General features: G+C 42.5%; 1 protein-coding gene across 1 annotated transcript in view; it reads left to right on the forward strand.

The window, feature by feature from the left end:
• Positions 1 to 16265, forward strand: part of BLNK (B cell linker) — an 89087-nt gene that overhangs the window by 40305 nt on the left and 32517 nt on the right. Inside the window, exons 4-10 of the mRNA XM_089510225.1 lie at positions 5915 to 5958; positions 9124 to 9152; positions 9548 to 9619; positions 10355 to 10511; positions 11759 to 11916; positions 14551 to 14632; positions 15913 to 16008. Of these exons, the coding sequence (XP_089366351.1) occupies positions 5915 to 5958; positions 9124 to 9152; positions 9548 to 9619; positions 10355 to 10511; positions 11759 to 11916; positions 14551 to 14632; positions 15913 to 16008 (638 nt within the window). The remainder of the gene's footprint in view (positions 1 to 5914; positions 5959 to 9123; positions 9153 to 9547; positions 9620 to 10354; positions 10512 to 11758; positions 11917 to 14550; positions 14633 to 15912; positions 16009 to 16265) is intronic.

Raw genomic sequence — 16265 nt, forward strand, 5'->3', positions numbered from 1 at the left:
TTTCCCCTCTGGAACTCTTAACAATAGCTGCCCTGATGATCTGAGTGTGCGGGGCGGATTGTACGGAGAGAGGCGGTCCTCCAGATACCCTGGGCCCAAGCCATTTAGGGCTTTATAGGTGATAACCAACACCTTGTATTGCTCCCGGAAGCGAATAGGCAGCCAATGTAGGTCTTTAAGGACTGGTGTTATATGACTGGCCCTGGCAGTGCCAGTGACCAGACGGGCTGCCATGTTCTGCACAAGTTGCAGCTTCCGGGTATGGTACAAGGGTTGCCCCATGTAGAGCGCGTTGCAGAAATCCAAACGAGAGGTTACCAGGGCATGTACTACAGTTTCAAGGTCCCTCCGGTCAAGGTAGGGACGCAGCTGGCGTATCAGCCGAAGCTGATAACAGGTGCTCCTGACCGTCACATCCACCTGAGATGTAAGGTGGAGCGACGAGTCCAAGAGCACCCCCAGACTGCGTACAGAGTCCTTCACAGAAAGCGTGATTCCGTTCAGGACAGGTGGAACCACCGCCAACCCTGGACCGGGACAACCTATCACGAGTACTTCCGTCTTCTCTGGATTCAGGCTGAGTCTGTTGTCCCTCATCCATCCCATTACCGACTCCAGACAGGTCACGAGAGGAGAGACGCCAACCCCGGTCACTGCATCAGTCGGAGACATAGAGAAGACTATTTGGGTGTCATCAGCGTACTGATAACACTGCGCCCCATGTCTCCGGATGATCTCTCCCAGCGGTTTCATGTAAATGTTGAAGAGCATGGGAGACAGAATGGCTCCTTGAGGGACACCAGATGTAAGGGCCCTCTTATCGGAGCACACGTCTCCCAGCTGCACCATCTGGAACCTCCCGGAGAGGTAGGAACGGAACCACTGGAGCGCAGTTCCCCCAATTCCCACCTCCGCCAGGCACTCCAGAAGGATACCATGGTCTATGGTATCGAAAGCCGCTGAGATGTCCAAGAGCACTAACAAGGACACGCTACCCCTGTCCATGCCCAGACGGAGATCATCGACCAAGGCGACCATAGCAGTCTCAACCCCGTAACCCGCCCGAAAGCCGGTTTGAAATGGGTCTAGATACTCCATTTCATCCAAGATCGATTGAAGTTGGATTGCAACCGCCCGCTCGATCACCTTCCCCAAAAATGGCAATAGCGAGATTGGCCGATAATTATTATGCAACAGGGGGTCGAGGGAGGGCTTTTTTAGTAAAGGTTTTACTATGGCCAATTTCAAATTTGTTGGAAATTGCCCATCCCTCAGTGATGTATTAATAATCCGGTGTAACAACGAAGTTACAACCGGGCCCCCCTGTGCCGCTAGCCATGAGGGACAGGGATCGAGAGAGCATGTTGTCTTCCTAACACTTCCAAGGATCTTGTCCACATCCTCGGTACTGACAGACTCAAACTGATCCAGACTAACCAAGTTCACGGAAGCCCTGGATGCCTCTACTCTAGGTTCTGCTCTAAGGCTGGCCTCAAGACCTTCGCTTATCCGAGAGATTTTATCCGCGAAGAAGTTGTTAAAATGGTCGCAGCAGGCCTTAGAAGGTTCAAGGATCTGGTTCGGGGCAGGAGGGAGCTGAGTTAGCTCCCTGACTACCCTGAACAACTCTGCTGGACGCGACTCCGCGGACGCGACACGTGCACCATAGAACGAATTCTTAGCTGCACGTATCGCCTCTCCGTAGTCCTCCAAAAGGTGGTCTAGGAGAGTCTTGTCAGATAAGCGCTGGTGTTTCCGCCAGCGATGCTCTAGCCGTCGCAGAACCCGCTTCCTCGCCCGGAGGTCTTCTGTATACCAGGGCTTTCGTTTGGAAGCAGGCCTGAGAGGGCACTTGGGAGCGATACTGTGTATAGCCTTAGAAAGACCGGTATCCCAGATACTGGTCAGGGCATCAACAGAGTCGCCGTCATTTCCATCCATAAGCCCCTCTAGGGCTTCCTGGAACCTTTTGGGTTCCATCAGCCTTCGAGGGTGGACCATTCTAATAGGTCCGCCGCCTCCGGGAGGGATCTGGGTAGAAGCCTTAATCACTGCCTCTACCAGGAACTGATCCGTCCATGACAGGGGGGAAATATTAGTTATTTCCGCCCACGGATTTTCCATGCTCATACAAAAGACCATATCGAGCGTATTACCCACAGAATGCGTTGGACCCGAGACCAGTTGAGACAGGCCCATGGAAGTCATGGTATCCATGAATTCACGAACCGCACCGGATGGAACATAGCTGGCCGCGAGGGGAATGTTGAAGTCACCCAGGACTAGAAGCCTGGGTGATTCCAACAGTACCTTCGAGACCAGCTGTGTCAGCTCGTTAAGGGAGTCTGTTAGCGCACGAGGTGGCCGGTACACCAACAAAATCCCTAGACTGTCTCTGGCCTTCAGGGTCAGGTAAATACACTCGATATAAGAAGTTTGACGAACATGGTTCCTGGAAAGAAACAAGGTGTTCTTGTGGATCAAGGCGACACCACCCCCACCCGACCCCGCCCACCTAACCTGGTCTGGTCCTTCACTGAGTACTCGGCAGGTAGGGCCTGGGCCCACACAGCTTCCCCTCCAGGCCCAAGCCAGGTCTCAGTAATGCACGCCAAGTCACAGTTGTTATCCTCGATTAGATCATAAATGATGTGGGACTTGTTCTTGATGGACCTGGCGTTGCACAGGAGCAGAGTCAGGGTTTGTGGTATGGATGGAGTGACCCTCAGGTCCCTTTGGTTAGGAGAGGGACAGGAAGGAGAGATAGGTATTAAGCATCGATCTCTCCTTCCCCTGTAACGCAAGTCCTTTCTCCTACCGCCATACCTCCCCCTGCCCCACACTACCTCAATAGGGGCTCCGCTCATACAAGATGGACTATCCCCCACCTCCCCAGCCAAACCATCCCCCACTTCCATATCCTCCCCCTCCCCCCACAGTACAGCGATGAAGACGAAGAGAAATCACAATGAACATTCTTCGTCTAGAGCTGGCAAGATACGTCTCCCCTACCCGCTGTCGCCGCAATTGCGCAGCTGCGCTATTATAGATGTCAAGTCCTCTGACGGCTTATCCTCCATGTTGGTGCGCAGCTGCGCAGTGTCCTCCAAACACGGAGGGCCGCCCGGCAGTGCAGCAGCAGCCCCAGCAGCAACAGCACAGTCCTTGGGGGCAGAACGGAGGCGGGACGGAGGAGGAGGGCCAGACGCGCTGGTTTTGAGTGTGTCGCTCCCACCGACACACCCCCTCTCCCCGCCTTCCTCCAGGTGTACCTGGCCCCCCGGACGAACGCTAGCTTGCTGAGGAGCTGTAGGTGTCAAGTCCTCTGACGGCTTGTCCTCCGTGTTGGTGCGCAGCTGCGCAGTGTCCTCCAAACACGGAGGGCCGCCCGGCAGCGCAGCAGCAGCCCCAGCAGCAACAGCACAGTCTTTGGGGGCAGATTTCTTCTTTAAATATGAAACGTTTATCTAAAAAGAAAAAAAAGTATATTAGCACCATTACAGTTAAAAGGGGGGAGAGAATCCCACACAAGCTGCAACACAATGTAGCTTTACTTGTAGTTCATTTGAGATTTCTGGCAGTAAAGTAGCTGGCTGCAAAACATCTTGAGAATGCTAGTCCCTAATGAAGCAAGTGGTTGACTATGCTGTATGAGGAATTCTGGGAGTTGTGTTGCAGAAAACATTACTTCATTGTGCTCTGTTGAGCATAGCCTTGAGAGTTCAAAACTTATCAAATCATTGATACAGCATTAAAATAGTGGATTACTCTAGCTGAAAAATTCAAAGACATATTAGTGTTAGGCTGCTGCCACAGTGCAGAATTAATGCAGTGTCACTCTACTTTAATTGTCATTGCTCCATCCTATGGAATCCTGAGATTAGTAGGTTGTTGTGGCCCCAGAGCTCTCTGACAGGCACGGCTAAAAGTATTCAATTTATTTATTTATTTATTTATTTATTTATTTATTTATTTATGCCACCTTTCTACTGGGATGGGATCCAAGGCGGCTTCCAGAACAAATTTAAAATGTTTACAAAATGCTTTAAAACCAATTTTAAATCCACACATTAAAACACTATAAAACCATTTAAAAATCATACAAAAGTTGAAAACAAATTAAAGATAAATCTTCTTTCTCAACCATTAAAAATGTGCTTAAATAAAAATGTCTTTGCCTGCCGGCGAAAGGCAAGCAGGAAGGGGGCCAGCCTAGCCTTCTGTGGACGGGTGTTCCAGAGGGTGGGGGCAGCCACCAAGAAGGCTCTGTCTCGTGTCCTCACAAAGTGAGCCTGGGATGGTGGCAGGACTGAAAGAAAGCCATGCTCTGATGATCTTAAAGCTCTGGCAGGTTCATATGGAGAGGCTATCTTTCAAATAGTCTGGGCCTAAGCTGTGTAGGGCTTCATAACCAGCACTTTGAATTGTGCCCAGAAACAAACTGGTAGCCAGTGAAGCTGTTTCAGCAAGGAAGTTATATGCTCCCTACAACAGGCCCCAGTTAGCATTCTGGCTGCTGCATTTTGAACAGTTTTCCAACTGTTTCAAAGGCAGTCCCCTGTAAAGTTATTACAGAAGTCCAAACAGGATGTAATCAACGCATGTGTCACCATAGCCAAATCTGACATCTCAAGAAATGGGTGCAGCTAGCATACTAGTTTTAACTCTGCAAAAAATGCACTCCTGGTCACTGGTGAAACCTTGGCATCCAGGCTCAAAGTTGAGTCCAGGAGAACACCAAGCTGTGAACCTGCAACCCTATCCAGCACAAGCAGAGTCTTTATTCCTTGATGTGCCTTATAAATGACCAGGAACACCTCTGTCTTGCCTGGATTAATAATAATAATAATAATTTGTTTTATTTATATACCGCTATTCCAAAGATCATAGCGGTGAACAGCAAGTAAGCTAATTAGCAAGTAAGCTAATTTGCCCCCAACAGTCTGGGTACTCATTTTAGCGACCTCGGAAGGATGCAAGCCTGAGTCGAGCTTGGGCCCTTTTGCTGGTCTTGAACTCGCAACCTTGTGGTTTTGAGTGAACGGCTGCAGTACAGGCATTTAACCACTGCGCCACCAGGTTTCCCTCATCCAGTCCATCACTGACAATAGGTACTGGTTCAGTATCTCACAAAACTTCAAATTGCAGAATTCCATAGCCTTGAACCATAGCCACTAAAAGTGGTGTCAAACTGCATTAATTCTGCAATGTAGATGCGGCCCCAGTCTGTTTCAGCATAAAAAAATATAAAGGGTTCCTGTGCCACCTTTCAGACTACCTGAGAAAAAGATACTTCTAAGCATAAGCTTTTGATACATAGAGTGAGGCCTCCTTAGACAGCTGGGATTCCCTTACATCTGCTTGCTGAAAGAGTTGAAGTTTCATGAGGTGAACTCATCTTTGAGCAGACTTGCATCAGTATCAACTTTTACGCTGGTCAGAATTGGAAGTTCAACAGAAAGTCAGATTAGAAAAAGAGGACGGCTTCCACTTTTAAACCCATAAAGTTGGACATCAGTCTCAGGATGAGAGGTCTGGCCCAGAATACACAAGAAATACTGGTTGCTTGCCAGCAAAAAGATTTGCCTTAAAATTGTAGAACCCACATGGTACTTGGCATTCTTAATATTATGTTCTAACCAACTAACACTTCAGCTACAATTGTCTGTGCATTGTCTTTTCCTGCAGAAATGTCCGTGCATGTGTGTAGAGACATACTTTTGACTGAACTGTCAGAAACCATAGATGTGTGCATTGTTATGTTCCTCTTATTAAGTGGCTGCATACTTTTCATTAACCGTGAGCATCTATTGACATCAGCTTAATTTTATTTTGCTTTTTGCCAGCCATTTGTTGCTATAGCACTCTTTCTGAATGCTTTAGAAATTAAATAGTCTACTTGTACTGTTCACAGGTTGACAAGCAAAGCACCACCCAGTGTACCACCAGTAGATTACGGTATGGATATGAATTTTTTTGAAATGTATTTACTAAATATCAGGGCTAATGCAGACATACTGCTAAGTGTGGCTTAAGGAGCAAGGTTGCAGGCATATATCTCAGTTAAGGTGGGAGATATTTATGTGTTTCTTTCCTTTGTAGGATGGGTGCCAGTTTCATAGTGCAGGCTCATACAATCGATTACCATTCACTTGGATCGGATACTTAATGGTTATGAAAGCTGCCTAAGAAAAAGTGGTCCCCACATTACTAGAGTAATATTTCAAGAGTCCATTAGTGAATATTGAATGTACTATAAGAGGGCCTCAATTACATAACTGACTCTAATGGTCACATGCAAAATATTAATACTGTACAACACAACAAAAACATTGGAAACTTATTATAAGAAAGGAACGAACAAGCTATGGAAAACTTCCTTCTCTGCAGATCAAACTGTAACGATCCTTTGGCTTCAAAAAGTTGTATCTATCAAGCCCTCAGTGAAAAGTGCTAATATCTCTGAGCATTTGGAGGCTGCATTGTAAGAAGAGCCATTTTAGATACCATTTATTCTCAAAAGCTCAGACTCAGATTATAAAAAATGCCTTATTTTCCTTTTGTTGCATAAATTTTGGATTTTTTTTCTACAGTGGTCCAAAACACATTGCAGAAATAATCCAGTTTAAGACTGCTTTAACTGCCCTTGCTCAATGCTGGGGAATTCTGGTAACTTTAGTTTTTTTAGATACTTAGCCTTCCTCTGTCAGAGAGCTCCGGTGCCACAATAAACTATAATTCCTAAGCTTCCCTAGCACTGAGCCAGGGCAGTTAAAGCACTCTCAAACTGGATTATTTCTGCAGTGTCTTTTGGACCAATATGACTCTCAAGAGGTAGCCTGCACATTGACATTTTAACTCCAACAATGGGCTTATATGGAAGACCTATACCTCTGCAATCAGACTTGTACGTAAGCCTATATTTATCTCCTGATGGCCAGTTACAAAAGGAAACAAGCAAATTTAGAAATGAGGAGGTGAGAAAAGCTTGTGGTAGTAGAAACAGACCTTTAGAGTTCACCACTTTGAAATACATGTTAAGATTATTGTCCAGTTTGTAATTGACCCATGCTCATGAGAAAACTGTTTTGATTTTCTGTGCACACAAGGGATGTTCCTTGTGTGACTGAGAAGCAAAAAAGCAGTAAGTTAGTAGTAGCAGCACACACTGCAATTGTGCTCAGAAGTGGCCCAAGACAATTGCTTGTCTGAAGCAAAAGACCACATGACTCCCTCCTCCATAAGAGAAGCCAGCTGAACTGGCAGTAGAATTTGACATCAACAATTATGATAGTACAGCTTCTCTACCACACCAGAGGACAGTGAACTACCTTAAGAGGCTTAGGGCAGAGCATCTGTCCCTAACAGAGGAGAATCTGGATGCTGCCACTGCTCCCTTCTGCTACAACCTCTACCATCTGTTCTCTGAGGCAGCATCTTACTCTGGTTGCATCCATCTGCACTACAGAAATAATCCAGTTTCACATCACTTTAACTGGCATGGCTCAGTGCTCTGGAATTCTGGGAATTGTAGTTTGTTGTGACACCACAGTTCTCTGACAGAGAATGCTAAATGTCTTACAAAACTGCAATTCCCAGAAATCCATAATACTGAGCCATGGCAGTTCAAGTGTTGTCATCTGTCAAAGTGCATTAATTCTGCGGTACGGACACAGCCTATGTGTAATAGTAGAGATGGCCCTGTGATTACTGGTTGGATGCACTAAAGGACATGTTTCCACTTAGAAGATGGCCTACAGCTACAATAAAAAGCAATGTTGCTTCTGAATAAACATACGTAAGATCAGGCTGTGGGAATATTTTAAGCTAATATCTCAGATGGAATTGCCTCCACTTAAAACCCGAGAGGCTGGGACCCAGTGCCCTATCTGTGCTTGTATGAGACCTGACAACCTATGAGAACTGACAAACATCAGAAGCAAGAGCTAGTGCAGAAAATTGTTTCCCATAAAACCTGTGATGATCATATGGCTATGAAATCTTACCCATAAGCACAAGTACCAGGGCAGGGAACCATCTAATTAAAAATAATAACAATTGTAAGCTGCTCTGGGAGCCTTTAGTGTTGAAGGGTGGGGTATAAATGCCATAAATAAAATAAATTCATTAAAGTAATAAAATAATTTGGATTTTAATAATAAAACACAGGTTGAGTATCCCTTATCCATAATTCCGAAATCCTAAATACTCCAAAATCTAAAATTGTCCACATGAGTGGCTGAGATAATGACACCTTTGCTGACTGTGATGGTTCAATGTACACAAACTTTAAAAAATTATGTATTGAATTACCTTCAGGCTCTGTGTATATGAGAGATAAATAAATTTCCTGTTTGGATTTCGGTCCCATCTCATTATATATATGCAAATATTCCAAAATAAAGCAACAGCAACAACAAAACACTTCTAATCCCAAGCATTTTGGATAAGGGAGACTCACTCTGTATACTACTTGAGAGTTTCATATTTTCAGAAATGAATAAGATCCAGAAGATAATACTAAAATTGCATTGATAGAATTTTCCTCCTCAAGTATGCTTAGAGAGTACAACATTGTACATTCAGCTATGTAAATTGCTTCTACAGATTTCAAAATTTTGGATTCAGATTTGTCGTACTTAAGGTGTAACATAGATAGATTTAACCTCTGCTCACATCAGTGGAACTTAAGTTACTTTAATTCAGAGGTATGGCTTTGTGACCCTACCAATGTTATTGAATTGAAACCATTGGCATTTCTCACCATTGGCTATGCTCCCTAGAGCTGCTGGGAACTGCAGTTTAACAGTATCTGGGGGACTATGCCATTCCCGCCTAACTTAAGTCGCATTGATTTCGATCTCTACCAAGTATGACTAAGACCGGATATGTCCTATTGGGCATAGATTATACTCAGTTTTTGTAAGAGTAGTTTAAGAACTAGGATATAGGTAATCCAAGATCTATAGGATTAGTAAACACTGTAGTAAAAGATGTAATAAGCAAATCAGTGCTTTTTGTAGTTTAATTGTTTTAAGAGAGAGTTTATTTGGCAATGTGCTAATATGTGTGCATCAAAAAAAAAAAAGATTTTGGCTAACAAATTAACTTTAATGTTTGCAGATGAAGAGGAACAGTGGTCAGATGATTTTGTAAGTATAATAATCATACATCCAAAATCACACAAAAAATGACCATAAATCTGAGTCATGACATTTTTGCCTTGATTCATCTAAGAAAAAATTAATGGCCAAGTATGCTTGACCATTTTAAGTGAATCACAGACAAGTTGTATGCAGTGCTGCTGTTCAGTCAACTAAAATATGGGTACATAGTTCTGATTTTAGCAAGACTTGACTGTGATGCATACCAATGATGATAGGGACTATTTATTACCACCCCTTTCTGGCTGCTATTTCAGTTCTCTACTGCATATAGAGCCAATGTGATAATGAGATGTGGGATGTCCAGGTGAAATCCTCATAGTACCATGAACTAATCATATGACCTTGGGCCAGTTATTCTCTTATTCTTCCCTACCTCACAGGGTTGCTGGGAGGAAAAAATGGAGACAAGAAAACACATATGCACTGCTTTGAGCTCATTGGAGGAAACACAGGTTATAACCCTTCTTATTCATGGAATCAAATATCCATGGCTTGAAAGTATTTTAAAATACTATAAAACTAATACACAATCAAAGAGAGTTTGAGAGGGAGGGGTGGAGAAAGAAATCATTGAAATCCATTAAAGTCCTACCAGCAATAATATCAGTGTTTTGTGGTTAGAACTCTTTTTTTTTGGGTTTGTTGTCCATAAACAGATGTACACATATTTTTCCTGCCTCTCCATCATAAGCTGCTTTACAAATTGACTCTCCAGTGTGGAGGTATTGAAATGAGTGAAGAGTTCTGTTTGAGTTGTTTGTAAAGCAACTACATTTCTCTGTGTTGGAACTAATCAGTGGTGGCCCATTCCTATCTGCAGTTGATCTGTAGAGTCAGGAGTGTTGAATATGCATGTATGAATATAGAATTTTTAATATACTTTAATATAGTTTTAATATAAATGCAAAAAAGAAGATGGGGAAAGGAAAGGAAAGATGGGGGGAAGAAATATATAGAATATAATTGTGGGTTTAGTATAGACATTAAATTAAACTGAGCTTATGTCCAAAAATATTTGCTTCGAGTAAATAAAAATGTGAACACAGATTTAATGGATTTGAGAGAGTAACTGCTCACATACTGTGGCATTATTAAGAGAAAGGGATGTTGAATCTCTGAGCCCAAAGTGTGTTGTATCATTAAAAAGTCTCAGCCTGCTAACAAAATGGGTTGTATCCTTTTTCCAGGATAGTGATTATGAGAATCCTGATAACCCCTCTGATTCCGAGACGTATGTGGTCCCCTCTGAGGAAAACTGTGATGACAGCTATGAGCCCCCTCCAAGTGAGCGTGAAAATAAACAAATGTCAGCATCCTTCTCGTGTTCTGGGGGAGAATATGCAGGTAATCATGATGTCTCATTCCTCGCACTTGTTTCTCTGTTGAACATCATCAAGTATAGAATCCAAAAGAAGCAGAAGTAATTTAAATGACAAACAGCTTCGCAGGGGTGGGAGGATGGATCATGCATAACAGGAGATGGAATATATTCAGGATACATTATTCATTCAGTTATGTTGTTTTGTTCCAATAGGGGCTGTACACACGGGCCACAAAACGCTGCCCCTCTTTGCTGCGCCATGTTGCCGCAGCAACCAAATAGGGTGGCAACGGTGCACAGCAAAAAAGGAGCCATCTACAGCAGCGCAATAAGGACTGCATCACAGCCCTTATGGTGCCACTTCTGCTCAGAGGTGTGTGGGCACTCTGGCGCCCTTACGTCACGAAGCTGCGCCCTGTGTGGACGGGGCCACTGCGCTGTGATGTAATGGCGCCGATATTAGGGCTTGGAGCATATAGATGCTACGCCATAGCGAGCCCTAATTTTGGTGTCAGGGCATCACAAAGCGCCCGTGTGTATGGCCCCAATTGATTGTTTGCCAAAGCCAGATTTTTATAATTTCTTATAAGGGCCATTACAGCACTCAGTTATCAGATAATGGCAGCAGCCTTTAAATAGGAGGCTCCTTTTGGTTAATACCTCTGTATGTGTAGAACATTACAAACTGTACTTGAAAAGTCTAAGGCTAGTATTTTAGCTGGGATCCTAGGGGAGGTTTCAAGATGAAATGACTTCAGCTAAATGTGTTAATCACTGTCTAGTCAAGAAAAGTACAGTACTGAATGTCAAACTGAAATGTAACTTTTTGTGTGGTACCTGCAAATAATACAGTATCTAGTCTTGTATTGTCTGGTGTAAATCAAGTGGAGATGTAAAGGAACAGGAAACACAACATACTTACACTTCCCATTCCGCTACAGCAGACTCACATTGAAAACCAATCTCCTTCTATAAAAAGATTAAAGCTGTAATCCTTGTAGCCATTTAGCTGAGATTAGGCCTCATTGAATTCAGTGGGATTTATAGCTGCATAGGCATGTATAGGGTTATGCTGTGAGACTGCAATATGCAAGAAAGCAAGAATGCACCCCATTGAAATCTGTGGTTCCTACTATTGATACATAACAGTAAAATACTCTGCTCCCAAAAATAATAGAAAGAAGTACATTTTGAAAGTTAAGGATCGTTCTTAGATTTGTTTTCTTCCCTCCCCCCCCCCCCCCTTTCTTTCTCTCTCTCTCATGTATAGATAACAAACGATCTAGTCAACAGATGTCTTGGCCTCTCACTAAACCACTGCCTTCACTGCCAAGCCAGTCATCATCAAAATTGAAGAAACCAGCCACTTTGCCACCACCATCTGCTGCTCTGAAACCAAAACTTCCACCTAAGCCAATGGATGATGAGGTAACAGTTAAGAAATAAATCAGGTTATTCATTGGATCCAAGGCTAGTTATATCAACTTTAAAAATAAATTATCTGGCACACATGATGAAATGTATTGCAGATAAGAAATGAGAAGCTGCTCTTATTTCCTTAGGTTCATTCACCTATTGTATAAATCAGTCACATTTCTCTTTCTCCAGTCACACAGGATTCAAGAATGGAAGAGAGAAGTGCAGAACAGTACTTGCCTATTTCTAAGAATTATATTGCTTCTCTATAACAGAGAGCTTCACATATTTGTAGTATCAGGAGTAGAGGTCACACAGATAATAAAAGCTACTGTTAGTCTCAGAATCATAGTAGAAGATGAATACTACAGCCTCTCCCTCCTATATTTTTTTCTTTTCATGATTACTATTATGACTATACAAAACATAATCACTGTTTTTATCATTAAAGATCTCATCATAAATGTATGCACCTTTAAGTCAACTTTGACTTATGATGATCCTATCATAGAGTTTCCTTGGCCAGATCTATTTACAGGTTTGCCATTGTGTTACTTTAAGGCCGACACAGTGTGGGTTTCTACGGTTGAATTTGTAGTCTGGTCTCCCACTGTACTAGCCGAGCACTCAAACCACTACACTACATTGGCCTTCTGAAACCTTACAAATGTATACAGTGCTGAAATCTGGAATTTGTTACTTGTCATGTTTATTGTAATGCCTATATTTTATTATATTGGAAGCAGCATTGATTGTAATACTCTACCAGTGTTCACAAGCACTTCAGTGATGTTTAGGCTTCAGTAAGTTGCTACAAAAACATCTAAATGCAGAACCTGTGGAACAGACTCAAACCAGATAAGTTACTGCAGTCTCTACATAGGAGCATGGCTCAAAATGCATCCAGAAATGCTCTTAGAAGGAATTGCTGAAAATCACTGAAAGTGTTACTTGTTAAGTACAACAAACCCCAACTATAATGCTGTTCCCATGCATTCCCTCTCACAACTTCATTATGCCATAATTGCCCCAAAAATTAATGCATAAATTATTATAATATCGGCAATTGGTTATTTTTTGTATTTTTTAAATTAATTTTTTATTACATAGTACATAATGCAAATTGTACAACCCACACTTCATAATATGGTATTGGTAATGGTAAACCTCCTCTGAACAAATTTTGCCAAGAAAACTCGATGATAGGGTGGCCATAAGTCAGAAATGATTTGTGTTATCTGTATTTTAATGTCACAAGTTCGTCAATGTGGCATGGGTCAGATTCACTCTTGATGGATGCTAGGCTGTGTGCCTGTTTTGTCCCTCTTTTATGGGAATTTCCTACAAGGTTAGGGATTTCTCACAAGGGATCCTGGGGTTAGGCAAATAGGTTCAGGCCCTGATTGGAGACTGTTGGATTTGCCTCACTCTCAGGTGGCAGGAAACTAAGGAGTGTCTGTACACCTACATAAAATCCATGGTTGTCATTGCATGTTGGCCCCAGAACATGAGGGATTGTGGGGACAGGGCCATCAGGTGAAGAGTAGATTATCTGATTACTGAATCCAGGCTTCAGGTCAACACTATACTTCTGTTAGGAATACGGAGCTGTGCCCTTCAGCCTCCAAAATGGATGTGTGTTGTGTTTGGCTTCTTCCACCCACAACTCCCTAGCCCTGCAGTGTAATATAATTAAAAATCAACAAGGCTTACTTTCTATCTAAGTTAATCTGAAGAGTGTCCATAGATAGGTGGTGATCATTTTTATCTAGAAATCCAAACCAGCTTCAACCTCACATCTAACCTCCGGTGTTAAAAGCTTGTACAGGCATTGTGAGACTGCAAGCATTCAGCCACAGGGCTAAGGTACAATATAGGGACAATGCATTGGCATTTTAAAGTGATTTAAATCATTTGAACATTTCTTTGTGCTGCTATCTTTTATTTGTAAGTAAACATCTGGCACCTAATAGCTACTTGTGTAAAATGTTAAGTGCCACCTTCTGTCAATAGTTTCCCCTTCCACAGGGAGATTTTAAAAGGCTTACAACATAGATAGCCCTATAGATTCCCTACTCGGACACATTGCAAAACAGCCTCTATATGTATCAGACTATAGTTGTCATCCACCATGTCTCTCGGGGACATGTTTTAATGTCCAGATGATGTAATAAAATACTGTATTGTTTCTAAAGTCTGTTTAACCATTGGTTAAATGGTTGAATGAAACATTTTCATGGAACTTTTATAAACATTATCTGGATAAAAAAGACAAATGTAACAGATATACATAAATGGAAAAAGAACATAGAGCAGAAGGGGGAAACTCAGCAGAAAATCTGTTCTTTACGGGTTGTTAAAGCAAAGGCAGAGAATTATCCAGGAAAAAATGTTGTGCACAAGAGACTGATTTTTAGTGGCTTTGCTGGGCTAGAAAGAGATAGCAATGACACCAAATATGGCTTTGTCACCTGTGAGGTGCAATCAAACTGCAGAATAAGCAAATGTAAGTCCCATCCAGTTCAAGGGAAGAATTTAAACTCACGCTTAAAGCTGTACATTGAAGAGGGAAAAGCTTTATTTTGGCTGGATTGTGCTTTATATTATACCTACAATATATTATTTCATCTCTTTATTTTCCCTCAGGCAGATTATGTTGTACCTGTTGATGATGAAGAAGATAATTATATTGAACCCACAGAAGAAAGCACACCACCACCTGTAAAACGTAACTATTGGGATTATTTTACACACAATTTCATGAAGCTGGCTAAGCAGCAGTTGTTTTGATATGTGTCAGAATGGATTTCTGTCCTACAGAGAGAGACTTCAAAGATGCTATTATCAAACCTATGCATGCAAATTAAGTTTTCATGGCCATTCCTTTTGATGAGAACCAGACTTTCCTCCAGCCCACAAAAAATGAAAACACTAGGATGGTGCAGGTGAAAAAATGACAATTTACATGGTGAAAGAAATGAAGTCAAGTAAGAAAACCCTCTGAAATTCATGAGGACACCGTAAGTAAACAGGTGACTTGAAGGCACGCAGACTTTGTAAAATAGATCTTTGGTACATTTTCAAAAATCTACCCCCCAAAACAAAAAAACTGTATGACCTATATTCTTGCAGGTTCTTTTCAAATAATATTTTGGTGTTCTCTGCATACCACTAAATTCTGCTCTAGAAAGCATGCCATATTCCACAGGCATGCATTTTTCTAAACCACAGCGCTTTCATTGCCTGACAGTTATAGCACTATCATTCTACTTTAATTGCTATGGCAACATCCTATAGAATCCTGGGATTTGTAGTTTGGGGAGTCACTAGAGAGCTCTGGCTGAGAATTCTAAATATTATTCCCTAAATTGCAAATCCCAGGATTCGAAAGGATAGAACCATGGCAGTTAAAGTGGAATCATAGTACTATAACTGTGCAATTCAAAAGGACTTTGGTTGTCATACTTTTGACATACCCATTTTTTACAGAATGCATATGTAGGAGTATTTTAAGACATACAGTGCGCCCTTGGCTTATGCGGGGATCCATTCCAGACCCCACCCACCCCTGCGTAAGCCAAATACCGCGTATGCTCAACCCCCATTCAAGTGAATGGGGCTCATGCATGCGGCAGCATGGTGGCACGCGAGCACCATGGGCACGCACGCCATTCATCCTAATGGGACGTGCCGCCCCTTGTGCCCCGTGCGCTCCCGTGCGCTCCCGTGCGGCTTTGAGCATATGCTCAAAGCTGCGTATAGCACGCCTGCGTATAACACGGGCACACTGTACTTAAAAGTTCCAAAGGAGAGTAAATTGCACATTGTACATTGTTCACACTGTTCATAAAAAGAGCAATTTTGAGTTTCTTAGAGCAAAGGCAAATAGGAGAGAAACAGGTTGTCTTTTTCCCACCCAAAAAAATCAGGTTTTCTGTATTACTGTATTTGTGACTTCAGCATGACAAAACTATGTTTGCTTCTTTTGTTTTTCTTTTTCCTGTTAAGCCCCAATGGTGAACAGATCTATCAAGCCCACATCAAAACCCGATCCTCCCCGTTCATCCACACTGCCTCCTGTGCCTCTGCCACCATCTACATTAGGTATGAAAAAAATGCATTAGTATCATGAAAGTACTGTAGAAATGCACAGAATTCATCAATATCTTAAACCTTCATTCAGAATACAGTAACTCAACATTTTTGCTTATAGAGAAAAGATTTTGAGACTGGGATGGGCAAAGTGCGAGCCATGTGTCACAAATGCCTTCTGGAATTGTGGGAGGGCAATTTGCCACATCCCCCCCCCCCCCCAGTCATTTTAGGCTCAGGCAAAAGCTAAAAAGACAAAAAATGAACAG

This window comes from Sceloporus occidentalis, unplaced genomic scaffold, assembly GCF_023333645.1.
Source record: "Sceloporus occidentalis isolate IW3139 unplaced genomic scaffold, rSceOcc1.0.p SCAF_2, whole genome shotgun sequence".
In the NCBI taxonomy this organism is placed as follows: domain Eukaryota; kingdom Metazoa; phylum Chordata; class Lepidosauria; order Squamata; family Phrynosomatidae; genus Sceloporus; species Sceloporus occidentalis.